At 43.3% G+C, this 13,782-nt stretch overlaps 1 protein-coding gene across 5 annotated transcripts in view; it reads right to left on the bottom strand.

Moving 5' to 3' along the window:
* GUCY2F (guanylate cyclase 2F, retinal) overlaps positions 1 to 13,782 on the bottom strand; it is a 49,336-nt gene that overhangs the window by 11,241 nt on the left and 24,313 nt on the right. For all 5 annotated transcript variants that reach the window (XM_030043110.1, XM_030043114.1, XM_030043113.1 and 2 more), the window contains 3 exons: positions 7,778 to 7,876; positions 5,046 to 5,140; positions 3,906 to 3,991 (listed from right to left, as the gene is read on the bottom strand). In XM_030043110.1, coding sequence (XP_029898970.1) covers positions 3,906 to 3,991; positions 5,046 to 5,140; positions 7,778 to 7,876 — 280 coding nt within the window. The remainder of the gene's footprint in view (positions 1 to 3,905; positions 3,992 to 5,045; positions 5,141 to 7,777; positions 7,877 to 13,782) is intronic.

Here is a 13,782-nt window from a genome sequence, read left to right as displayed (position 1 = left end):
CTATCAGGCTTTTGTGGAGAGCTTTCTTATTTGCCTTTTGTGGCTATTACACAATGGATCCCCAACCCACAAGATCCTGAGATGCAGCAATACAAATCCTAACAAGCTGCAAGGAAGAAGGAGAAATAATATTCATCACAAGGCAAACATCTGCCAGGGAATGTGTAGAAATTTGCCTTGGAGCAATGAAAGGATGAGGGAGCCTATTGAACTGCCTGCCCTGTTCTATGTGATACAAAATTAACCCAAAGCTCCCATGTGAAGCAGGTAAAATTGAGGTTTGACCAAACCCGGAAAAAAGGAGGTTATCCTTCAAAAAGGAAAATTCTCTGGGGCAGGAGTCAGCACTGCAATCTGGACATTAAACTTGCACCTTCCCTGTGTCCTGGGTCTACTACTGAACCTCCACCCTATCCCATAAAAAGAGCATGTTGAAGGGTTTCTTGCTTGATTTCCACTAATCTTTTTACTTCTGAAAACAGATACACAGACCCTGAGCAGCTTCACATAAGGTTATTTTTAAGAATAGCCTTTTAGTTAATTTGACTTTATGCATGGTTTGAAGAAAGTAGGGGTGGTAAGAAGCATATTAGGTCTTTTCATTGAACTACCTTTCTTGTTAATTAAAATGCTTTGTATCCTGTGTGAGCCATGTCACCCACAGCACCTGGGTTTTAAAAGTAAAGTACATTTATCTAAATGTCCTTACACAACTGTAAATGTATGAAAGCCTAGTGCAGACAATAAAAATCAATGAGAATGTTTCAACTAATGCCTCCAATAAGTCTGTAATTGGGATTAAACAGAGAGGTTGGTGCATATCAATTAAATTCAAATTGTTCCTTTGTTAGTCATTTGGTGGTGGCTTGAGATTTTTTACTAGACAATCAGATGTATTGACTCAGCAATTTCAGCAATACCAGAAGGGGTTGTTATCACAGGATTTTACTGGACCATTAGTATTAACGCAATCACATAATTAAATGTTCTTCCATATTTTTAATTTTGCTGAAGCTTGGTTTCTAACCTGCATATAAACTCACCTTTGAAAGGTCAAGGACCGTTCTCCAGGTCTGGGGTGCCAAGACTACTGCAAGCACAGTAGGATGATCAAGCTTGATTTGTCCCTAGACATCTATGAACAGCTCCATGAGCTACTTGGTCATAGATCTTCTCATGACTGGCTACCCGAGCTGGAAAATTGCCTTCACATGTCAAGAAATCCTCCTGCCAAGGACTGTGATTACAGCTTTCATTGGCTGATGGGTTTTACGTCATGGGAAATAATAGGAAGTTAGCACTTTTTTTATGTTATCTGCTGTCTTTTCCACAAAGCACTGCAAGTGAAGGCCTGAAATACTCCGTATCTCAAGGGCTATGGCTTGTCACGGCAGTAAGAAACATGGAAGCTGAAGCTTACGTCAGTGAAGCAAATCCCCTTTCCTGGTTCTTTAATACTTAATGAGTGTGATTCCCTGTAACCGTCTAAGTCAAGAGGTCAGGCAGCAAGCCAAACTATGGGCTGAAATTCTCCAGCACACCTCTCAGAGGAGGTCGCTAGCTTCGATGAGCCACGGGGAATTAAGTGATGAGGAATGTGTGGAATCAAGTGATGACGAATGTGTCCCTTGCTCTTATGAATAGGAGGAGAAAATCTGCTGCTGCCCACTGATCTCACCAGATATGAGGGACTGGGTTGTTCAAGACCTCATGGAAAAGGAAGACCTAAACAGACAGTGAGTTGCTTCAGGACAGAGTGAAAAGATGAGTAAAAGAGGACTTTGTTCAGCACCTCCTTCCTCAGCACAAAAGCCTGCAGATGAGGAAATTCCTATGAAAGTATATCAAGCAGTGTCTTCAAACCGCTGTATTGGCCAACATATAGACATAACAGAGAAACAATTTTCAACCTTTCATAAACTGACATAAAATTGAACCATGAAGATAAGACCGGAAAAATAGGATGCCATGTCTGACACCTCTCTGATAATAGCACAGCCTGTGCATGAAGAAGTTCTCCAAATATTTGATTTGCTTGAACCTCCAGTTACTTCTTTCTGCTATTTGACTTCTACGGGGTATAGCTTTCATTTTGACCCTTCACTAGGACAGATTCAGTTTGATATAATTTTGCTTTTTTTCTCTGATTACTTTCACATTCATTCAACTGCTGTATGATGATCTATGGGGACAGAAAAACTGCAAAGGGACAGTGAAGATCAGGGGCAAGAGCAGAAGATCCCCTTCCTCTTTGCAGTGCTACTGGTGGAGTCTCCTGAGGTTGCACAAGGATGCTCAAGATCCCCTGATCCTGGGTATGTAGGAAAATTTTTTGCCCCCTTTTACTGTCCCCCTCGACCTGATGTATTTTCTGTCATTTACAATCCACGTTTAGAAACAGCTCGGGCCTGCATAAGTCTGACTTTGGCACACATCACCAGAGGACAGGCTTTTTGAGGATTATGGAAGGAAACTCAACAGTCAACAGATGCCCAACACATGACTTTTAGACAGTAAAACCAGGATGAGAAGAACCTTCTCTCAAGGTAGAAGTCTTGGTACTTCTTTGGTTGCATGGTAAGCCAGCCCACCTTGCTAATCTGGCAAAGCTCCTCCAAGTTTCATATCTCCCATGAATAATGCAACATTGATATCAACACACATTACTCAATAGCTCATTTCCATCAAGTATTAACAATAAAATGCCTCCAAGCCTAAGAAATATTGTCCCTCAAAATTATGTTCCAGTAACCTTCTATCTTCCACCCTGACTGACACCCACATAACTTAAAAGTTATGGCCCAAAATACTGTTAATTTCTTGCTACTCCAAGAAAACTCCAGGAGGGCCTTGAGCACATGGACTGCCCTATATGCAACTGCCCAAGTAGTTAACCATTATGTGCAAAGAGAGATAAAAGCCTTCTTCATTTTTCTAAGAACAAATGAGGCAAAACTCAGAACAAGATTGCTCAGGGGAAGTCAGAGTCAAAATAAAAACAGACCTTGTTTGCTGTCAGACATCAATCTCTGAGCTAGTCACTGTAGGACTTCTCTACAGTCAAAAAACCAGGCATCTTGCAAGAGCAATTCATCTTCTAATACAGACTTCCAAGCAGGCCAGTCGAATCAGACCCCTGAGCATGTATTTCTCTTTGTTGACTATAAAGGGAGTCAAGGTTGACTAGCTTTAATGTGGGTGACTACACTGTTCTTGTCAAAAAAATCCCACTCCTGGTTTTTATGTCCTGCCAACAACATCCTTTCCAGGCATACAGCATGTGACAGCTGAACAGGGAGTACTCCCTTTGCAAAGTCAGGCATTGCAAAGCTACAAAATGGCTTAATGAATTTCAAGTACTCAATATTTGCTCACCACCGCTTGTATGGAGGCAACATCATTAAGTCTTTAATTACCTAACGGTGCCATATTTTTACAACACAAAGTCTCCTTATTGTTCTGTTTGAATGGACAGTGCTACAGGGAAGAAACACGTTTATATGGTGAATGAGGCTGGTGTTTCCTGCAGGAGTTTGATGGAAGGAGAGAAAAATCTGAGTATCACCCATATACTGATGACACCAGAAACCTGAAAGTATCCCTACCTGTGCGTGTCCCATACACACAGAGAGTAGGAAGGAGATTCAGGAAGGAAATCCCTGGTGCTCAATCTCCACGGGAGATTGAACAAGTTTCATGCCTCTTCTTGGGAACTATCATTAAGGAGAGGAGTTGAAGAAACCGCATCACTTCTGAGTCCCAGTACTTTCCCTGAAAATGTAAGTCACCTAAGGAAAATGATGTAGACTTTGCAAACAGATAACATGGAAAGACAGCTATTCAGCCTGTGAACTCCAACAAGGACTTTTAATGAATGTGTTGAACAGCGATGAAGTCACACTTACCCTGGCTTTATTTTAGGAGGTTTAGGTAAGGGCTTCAGAAAGCCTTTTTTCCCAACTAGCCAATATGTGTCTTCTACTCCTTTACCCTAAAATAAAAACAAAAGTCCAGATGAAGAGCAGCTTTCCGACCACCCTCTGTTCAATACGTAAATTTCCCACTGGCTTTCTGAGGGCTTCATATATATCCAGAGATAGAGCACTGCTGGAAATCATGGGCTCTCCTTCACAATGGTTCAGGGATGATTTGAATTTCACTATCCTAAAAGAAGAGACCTCATTCAAACTGACACCTACAAATGACCCTCATGAGCTGGGTCATTGAAACTACACAGCTTAACAGAAATGGGAGACTACAGGGTCTCTAATCATCTTACTTGGCAGCACTAGCATCATTAATTGGAGATTTTACAACTGTTGCTGGGCTGAGCATCAGAATAAAACTTCCTCTCCCACCACTGATGATTTAGCTTTTAAGGTGAGATGCACCTGATGAACTGTAGGCATCTGTATTAGAGTCAGTCAGCCTTGACTGGAGAAGTGGAGGAAAACAGACACTTCTAGGGCAACATTCATCTTCACATAAAGTGGACCCTGAAAGTAAGTCAGGTTAATAATTTCCTAAAGTGCCAATTTATCTCCAGTATGTAAAGGTTTCTTTCCATTGACTAAACCTGGAATAATTACCTCAGATCTCCACCTGCAGACATATACACTTGGGTGAGATGATTCCGCTTGTCATGAAAGATTGTTAAGGGACCTGAGGCCATATTTAGACCTCTTACTGAAGGTGTTTAAGGCAAGCAAAACTCTTACTTCTGTCTATTGACTATGTAAGGGGGGAAGTGAAGTTCTGAATTATTTGGTGTTGTCTTATTTGGACACAGTGAAAAGTAGCAGCTTCTGTCAAGGGTGGACTAAGTAGAGTCCTAAATAAATACTTAGATCCAGCACATACAGATGATTGCTCGATCCTATGGTCCTTCAATAATTACCTCATGTACTGAAACAACTGATGGGGACAATTTGGGAAGGAACCAGCAGAAGAGTGGTGGATGAATGCCAAACAAGAGCTCCATATGAAAATTCCTTAAGCAAGAAGATTCCCCTGCGAAGTATTTCGCACAGCCCTGGCCTTCTTACCTTCAGTTCTGTTTTTCCCCTAGGTACGATTTCATAGCCTTCATTTAGACTCCGAAGCGTATCCACTGTACTTTGGCTGACATGAATTCTGTAAGCTGGGAACAGAAAGCAAAACAGCTGGATCACTATACTGCACACACGCGGCGAATTCCCCACTGCTTCATACTGGCAAGGAAAAATGCTCCAAAGCATGCAGGCATGTAGCTATGTAGTGCTCTTCTACGTAGAGTTTGATGCTGATGGATGGATCCTTCCAGGTAGGGCTGTAACGAGCACAGGATGAGAGGAGATCTACACTGGGGGCTTCCTGGAGAAGGATGCCAAACACACGAAGTGTAGAAGTCCGGCTCTAAATAAAGTTGGTAAGTGGTTTTTCAGCAACATTGTCAGCTGGAATCAAAAATGCCATTTTTATCTATTGCCACAGCATAACTAGGGAGCAAGAAAGAAAAGAAAGATAACCAACTGTCCTGCTACAGACATCCAACATCATTTGAAAGTTGGGATGAAGAGCAGAGAGATGGAGTTTGCAAGGGGACATAATGAAAATGTGGCTGTGCATCTAGATCCATCTGGATTTTTCAGTAATTCAGAAATGCCATTAACAGTCCATGCACAAAAAGGACAGAGGTGGAGATCAGTCTTTTCTCCCAAGTAACAAGCGATAGGACAAGAGGAAATGGCCTCAAGTTGCGCCTGGGGAGGTTTAGATTGGATATTAGGATATTAGGAAAAATTTCTTCACCGAAAGGGTTGTCAAGCATTGGAACAGGCTGCCCAGGGAAGTGGTTGAGTTGCCATCCCTGGAGGTATTGAAAAGACGTGTAGATGTGGCACTTAGGGACATGGTTTAATGGTGGACTTGGCAGTGCTAGGTTAACAGTTGGACTCCGTGATCTTAAAGGTCTTTTCCAACCTAAATGATTCTATGATTCTATGATTCTATCTTTATTAAATTCCCATCTACCCCAGTTTGTTTTACAGCCATTGCTGGAACTCACTGAAATTTGTTGTTGTTTTGCTGGTATGAACAAACCAGGGAATGTTTCTAAAACATTTTCTCCTGAAATAGTCTTCTTTGTTGTTGTTCTTGTGGAGTTTTTATTTCAAATGTGTCAATCATATTCCCTTTCCCCTTGCAGGATGGGGAATGAACCTGTTAATTTTTTTTCAGAATAATCAGAAAGAACATCAGTTCAAATATTAAGAGGAAGACCACACAGCTTTGAGCTATGCTAACCTACAATCTTCCTATTACTGTGTATCTATATACTTTTCTATTAATGTATAGTGATGCTCTTGTATCTGCTGTGCTCCTGCTGCCTCCAGTCTCAGTGGGACTTTCCACTTCCAAGGGTCTAAACCTTGAGATTCTTCAAATATCTGTCTTGCCATTAGAAATCTGTTATCAAAGTATTTCCTCCTTTCCACTGCTTTCCACATGCAATGCATGCCTCTTAAAATAAGCCAGCCATAATCACAAGAAAGGCAATTTTCCTTAATTAATGATTAGCTTAATTGTTAGTCTTAATTAGTCTAATCAAAATCACTGGAGCTAGAAATGTGAGGATTGTATGAAAGAGTGAAAAAGTTCCAATGTAGCATATATACAGCAGCATATTTCTAGCCTGGCAAGACCTCAAGATTTTAATACTAAATATCACAGACTTTGTGTATCTTGTAAACTAGTCATAATAAGTAATTTCTTAGACCTGTTGAAAATATCAGAAAGGAGATCAGAGATCAAGGATTGAAATGTATGAGACATTGCCTTTAGAAACCAACTTGTACTGACAGCTTGAACATCAAAAGCAAATTCAAAACACATCCTGGGCTCTGACACTGCTGTCCCTCGCTGTCCACTGTGTCATCCCCAGCTCAACCACTATGGTTTGCATATCCATGTCTTAGCCAAGGACGGCGACAAACAGCAGACCTGTGTACACATATGACTGAGAAGCAGATAAATGTTTCTTTCCCACCAGCTCTTTTTACATGTCTAGAAGTCTCCAGCCATGGGACAATAAGAACCAGGGGAGAGATGGTACTGTCTTATTTGCTGCAGCTATTGGCTCTGAGCCTGTGGACTGTGCATTCATAACTGGAAGCCTCAGGAAAACAAAGGCAAGACCTTGAGGGAAAAATGGCATGAACATCAATCCATCAAGAAAGACATCAAGAAAACCCAAGGAGGAAGGGAAGCTTAAGGATTTTGTTAGGACCTGCCAACATTTGTTCGTCGAGTTGTTAATGCTGATAAATGAAGCCATCACAAATGATGCCCTTTGTGTCGCAGGACATCATTGCATGTGGTCTGCTTTTCTGTCTCTCCAGCATGATGGAAGCAGTGTCCACATGTGTTTCAACCCTTGCCTCATACTGGCCATGTAAGTGCATTATTTTACTGTACAGCTCTGAATTAATGGTTCTCGTCACTGACTGAAAGCAAGGTCCAACCCATGTAGGAGAAATCTAGGGCAAGACTCATGTTGATTTTGGTTCATGGGATCCAAATCAGAGGACTGGAGTTGGAAGGCAGGGTCTTAAATGCTGACCTACGATGGCAAAGGTGATGCCCTCCTCTTCAGGCTGCTTTGAATTTTGTTGTTTGACATGCCCCTTTCTTTAGAGCTGATTCAATTGCAATGCTTATAACTAAAGATGCGTATTTCTTCATCGCTCTTGAGAAGTTTGTTCAACCACCCACCCCAGGGACTGTCCCAAATACTCACGCAGGCCCGTGGACTCCATTCGTGATGCCGTGTTCACCGTGTCTCCAAAGAGGCAGTACCGTGGCATGGTAAGCCCCACCACACCTGCCACGCAAGGCCCTGAAAGACATGTCATCTGTATAACCAAGACGGTACTGCACAAACCATGGGGTTCACTGGCAAACAAATCGCATCCTCTCCTCTGATATTCAAAAACCACTTGGGAATACAGGAGAAGGTATTTTAAAGCTCTCATTGGCCTTGGTGCTTTCTACAAGTGATCAAAAAATAAGCATTGCTCTGGATTGCACATTGGTGTTTTATGCCATCCAGAGGGACCTTGACAGGCTTGAGAGGTGGGCCCATGCGAGCCTCATGAAGTTCAACAAGGCCAAGTGCAAGGTCCTGCACGTGGGTCAGGGGAATTCCAAGCACAAGTACAGGCTGGGTGATGAGTGGATTGAGCACAGCCCTGCAGAGAAGGACTTGGGGGTGCTGGTTGATGAGAAGCTCAGCATGACCCATCAATGTGAGTTTGCAGCCCAGAAAGCCAATTGTACCCTGGGATGTGTCACCATCAGCGTGGGCAGCAGGTCGAGGGAGAGGATTCTGCCCCTCTGCTCCGCTCTGGTGAGACCCCACCTGCAGTTCTGCGTCCAGCTCTGGGGTCCTCAGCACGGGAGAGACAGGGACCTGTTGGAGCGGGTCCAGAGGGGGGACACGAAAATGATCAGAGGGATAGAACTGCTCAGAAAATGATCAGAGGGATAACCTCTGCAATGAGGACAGGCTGAAAGAGTTGGGGTTGTTCAGCCTGGAGAAGAGAAGGCTCCAGGGAGACCTTGTTGCAGCCTTCCAGTACTTAAAGGGGGCTTACAGGAAAGATGAGGAGGGACTTTTTATTAGGGCCTGTAGCGATAGGACGAGTGGTAATGGCTTTAAACTAAAAGAGGGGAGATTCAGACTAGATGTAAGGAAGAAGTTCTTCACTGTGAGGGTGGTGAGGCACTGGCACAGGTTGCCCAGAGAAGCTGTGGCTGCCCCATCCCTGGCAGTGTTCAAGGCCAGGTTGGATGGGGCTTTGAGCAACCTGGTCTAGTGGAAGGTGTCCCTGCCCATGGCAGGGGGTTGGAACTAGATGGTCTTTAAGGTCCCTTCCAACCCAAACCTGTGGTGGGTTGACCTTGGCTGGATGCCAGGTGCCCACCAAAGCTACTCTATCACTCCCCTCCTCAACTGGACAGTGGAGAGAAAATATAACAAAAGGCTTGTGGGTCAAGGTAAGGACAGTTTAATAAAGCAAAAGCAAAGGTTGCGCACGAAAGCAAAGGAAAACAAAAGATTTATTCTCTACTTCCCATCAGCAGGTGATGTCTGGCCGCTTCCTGGGAAGCAGGGCTCCAGTACTCATAGCAGATGCTCCAGAAGACAAACGAAAATAACAAATGTCCCCCCTTCCATCTCCCTTTACTTAGCTTTTATAGCTAAGCTGATGTCATATGGTATGGAATATCTGTTTGGTCAGTTTGGGTCAGCTGTCCTGGCTATGTCCCATCCCAAGCTCTTGCCCAGCCCCAGCCTGCCAGTGAAGGGGGGGAAATGTTGGAGAGACAGCCTTGATGCTGTGCAAGCACTGCTCAGCAGTAGCCAAAACACCGGTGTGTTACCGACATCTTTCTAGCTACCAGTACAGAGCACAGCACTACGAGGGCTGCTACGGGGAGAATTAACTCCATCTCAGCCAGACCCAATTCTATGATTCTATGATTCTATGCCTGAGAAAGGTCTTGTGTGGTAGGACCTCAGTTCACCATCATGTTGGAGAAATTTGTTCAGAGTTCATGGGAGCTCAAGTACTATCGCAATCTCATTCTGAAAAGACCTCCTTCTCCATCCGAGAAAACTAAAGTTCAGATCCTGTGACAAGCCCTGTGTCTCAGTGAAACAGGATTGAAAATCAGCTTTGGAAGTCCAGAGATGCTGGCAGCATGCTGGACCACCCTGTGTCCTCTCCTTGGAAACAAAGACATCATCAGCTCGCCTGTCTAGCCAAAAACTGTTTATTTTTCCTTTTTCTCATTCTTTAGACGAGATCCACTCCCTTCCAAAGTAGCTCCCGAAGAACCGGTGCCAAGTTCTCAGGGAGCTGTATGTGCGCAGGATTCACACAAATATGCACACACACGGAGATAAAATGTGTAACAGCCAAACAGCACAGACAATTGTCATCTGGGGCACTTGGCTTAGCTAATGTTTGGACTGTGCTCTGAAGGATGAGATGCTAAATTTCATCACCCACAATTTAATATATCAGGCTCTTGCAAAATAAATGAAAAAAAAAAAAGAGAATGGTCTCAACAATGTAAGGAGGTGTGGGGCTTCCTGCAGAGAAAAGACAGGCCTCTGTATTTTCTATTGGATGCATTTATGTCATATGTCTTCTCAGGTTCTGCCTGCCTTTTCAATTTCATGATCATTCTGGGCTAAGATTTAGCAAAACTGACATCTAGGACGTCTTTTCCCATGCAAGGTTACAAGAGATGTGAATGTAGTACATTATCAACAGTATCTGAAATGATGCTATAGATAAGGTCTTTCATAATATAAGAAGTTGTAGGTTAAAATGTTGTTATGTTGTTTTATAGTAATAATAATAATAATAATAGCCTAATTTAGAAGGACAATGTAATTTTACTGTGATTTTAGCCTTCCTAGTTACAAAAATTGAGTCTTCATATAGTTTTCAGATACATTTTAAGGACAATGAAACTCCATAGCTGAAAGCTATGGGGAACTTTGCAAGAACCCCTCTTGCTGTGACCTCTGAAAAGTTGTTGCTGCAGAGTCAAAGTAACAGGATTTTAATATAATATACAGAGGATGCAAACTGAGAGGTAAGACAGATTTTAACTCCTGCCTGATAAAGCATCACTTACTTAAAGATTTTCAAAAAAAAGAGAGGAGGAATGGTTCATACCAAAAATGTTACAAGGACTTAAACAGCATGTCTGGATCACACACAGCTTGCAGGGACTGCTGGAGATCAGTAGAACCTGATTTAATGGTAGTTTTTTTATTTCCAATGTGCCGTGCAACCTTGGATAATACACTGCTCCTCAGAATCTCTTCTAATTTAATTTTCGTCCTTATTAGTACTCATTGATTTGGTTCAAGCTCTTCAGGAGAGGAGCTATACCCACTAGAGGAAGTTTTTTCAGGGTCTAGTCTATAGGCACTTTTATAACACAAATGTAAAGGCACTGTTGATACTGCTGGGTCAAGGACCTAACGCTTGCCTAACTGGTCCTTAATGTGTGCACACTAATGTGACATACGCATAAAAAAGGGTCTTGTTGGAGACTTTTTAATTCATGCTTCAGTAAGAACTTTCCCTGAGAAAACACTAACTCACATAGCATCACCTCTCTTCATCTTGTGGTGATGACATGACAGCGGCACTCAGAAATCTCAGTAAGGATCAAAGCTCCTTCTGTAATAGGTGTTGCAAGGACACACAAAAAAATGGTTCCTGTCAAAAAACAGCCCTCACTGAGGAGGATTTGATTCCGTTTTAAGAAGCAGAAATATAGGCAGCTGAGCTCCCACTGTAGTCGGTGGAGGCCGAGTCGATGCAGTCAACTGAGCCGTGAGAGCCTTTCCACTCCTGCACCTGAACAGCTCTCCAGGGTCCACTTACGTGTCCACCAGATCTCCACCGGCCACAGAATGAGCGCAGGCTCCCTAACACTCCTGGAAACACCTCCACGTGGGTGCCTAAATTCAGGTTTTCTACTCAGTTAGTGCTATCATCGAAACCATTTCTGCAACACTCACACCCTAGGATAGGCAAGATTTTTAGGGAGAGGTACTAGCTTTCTAGAGTACTGCTTTAAGCCTGTCCTCCTGTTGCAGAAAGTTACTAGTTCAAAACCAACCCTACAGTATAAGCATGCCCAAAGGACTTCTCCTTGTTGAAAACATACAGGACTTAATCCACTCGCTGCCTTTGCTGCCTGTGTGTGTTCCCCCTTGTCTAGACAGCTTCAGCAAAGGGCTAACAAAAACTTCCAGCAATAAATCTCCCACAGTAACAAGTTTCAGAGGAAACCAGATACCCTGTGATGAGAACGTTATGGCCTAGTTGTTTAATTATACAGGTTCGCTGGTTTGTTTTGAAATGGCTCTTTGCCAGGGCTTGCAGGGTCAGTTAATGAGCCATGCTGGCAAGACTCTGCAACAATCATCAGCGGTGCCGCAGAGGTTAATAAGCTCGATCGAAGTGCAGGACTGCCTGCCAGAGAGCCTGACCGATAAACAGATCCTCTTCAGCCTCCGTGGAAAAGCTTGTCTTCTCACCACCGCTCTCCCCCACTGTCCAGTTCCAGCCCAGACATGGATGGTGTGGAAACAGCTGAGTCAGCTGAGTTTTTCTGGACATGCAGTCAAGTCAAGAGAGGAGAGCCAAGACTCAAGGGTGCATTTAAAGCAGGGGAGAAACTGCAGACCAAACACTGGTCTTCTTGTCCTCTTCTCCTTACCCCTGCATTGCCACAAGCAGACCATGGGCATGGGCCAGCAGAAGTTCCCAGAGGCGCAGCTCTCCGTTGGGATTGGAGGGACATGGTCAGCCCGTGCCCAAATGGCATTTCCTACTTTTTCAGAGAAGGGATCATGAGCTCTTCTTGGCACCAGTTTCCAGAGAGCAGTTGGCCCGCAAAACTGGTGGTCACACCTGTTCTCCATCCTTTCCAGGACAGTGAAAGTGTTAGCCAAGCCCTCCTCTCTCCCAAGCGCTTCCTCAATGCTTTCGTGATGCTGGTGATTCCCTCTTCATGCCTTTTTCCTCAGGAGAAACAGGGTCTAGGGTTAATCAAACTCTGCTGTCAGCTCAGTGGCTCAGAGACCTGGTTTGCTTTGGAGCATGCATTTCTCGCTGCTCTCATGACAGTATGACATTGCCAGATCTGTGCAAAACAAGATCTGGCTTCTGCTTCTTTAGAAAGAAAACACAAATTCCTCCCCCTCTTCCTTTCACACTCTACACAACAGCTCACAACACTGCTTTCCAGATACCCAGAGTTCATAAAAACAAGCAAAAATGTAACTACCCCCCGTACACGTCAACTAGGGATAGATTTTTGGCTGGGTGCACGGAAGATGTGTTGCAGAACTGCTGTCAGCAGGCAGCAGCAGATGTTGCACACCGAATTCCCTTCGTTCCACGCTGAAAATGTGCTGCTGGTGCTCCAGAGACTCCTGCTCTCAGCAAGACGAGCTGGGGCCGTTGTCTCATCTAATTTCTGCCAGACTATAACACTCACAGTGCTCCTGCAATCATTCCTTAACACTTTAGACTTCTGTGAAGGGCCAGCTAAGACAAAATATTGTTTTTAGCTCTGCTCAAGTCACAGCTTTGTTCTTGGGATATTTTGGGTGAAATACTTCCTTTCCTCTGCTCTTGTTTCCCAATGTGTACAACAGGGACCTGGATATTGACTTCTGTAAAACACTTGTATGCCAAAGCTGCAAAAATGTGGGCATTATCAGACAGGCGGAAGGATAAAACCCCCTGTAATACTGGGTCAGACTCCTGGACAATATTATTCATTGCTTCGCTTCCCGCAATGGGCAGTACCTGGTACCGGAGAGGAAGATGCAAGAAGTCTGGTGACAAACAGCTGGGAAAAATTTATTAATGCATGACTATGGTATAAAATTATGAAGGTTCATATCTCTTCTAAAAATATTGATTCTATGATAACAGCAGATGTGTTTTCCTCCATTTAAAATCCCAGTCATACCTTCACTTATACAACTGCAGTTGTACTGGGGGTTTTTTGTTTTATTTTGGAGTTTAATTATACTTTATAAAAAAACCCAAACCTTCCTCTTTTCTTTTTAAACAAGCCACTTTTCTGTTAATTGAATAGATTATGACTTCTACATTAGAGATAATTTACTTTCTTTATAACATAACGCTTTCATAATAGCTGTATCACATATTCTTCCAGTTATGTCCTACCTGT

The sequence above is a fragment of the Aquila chrysaetos genome, chromosome 19 (assembly GCF_900496995.4).
Source record: "Aquila chrysaetos chrysaetos chromosome 19, bAquChr1.4, whole genome shotgun sequence".
Classification (NCBI taxonomy): Eukaryota; Metazoa; Chordata; class Aves; order Accipitriformes; family Accipitridae; genus Aquila; species Aquila chrysaetos.
The sequence above is the reverse complement of the archived record's forward strand: the minus strand, read 5'-3'. Positions and strand labels throughout refer to the sequence as shown.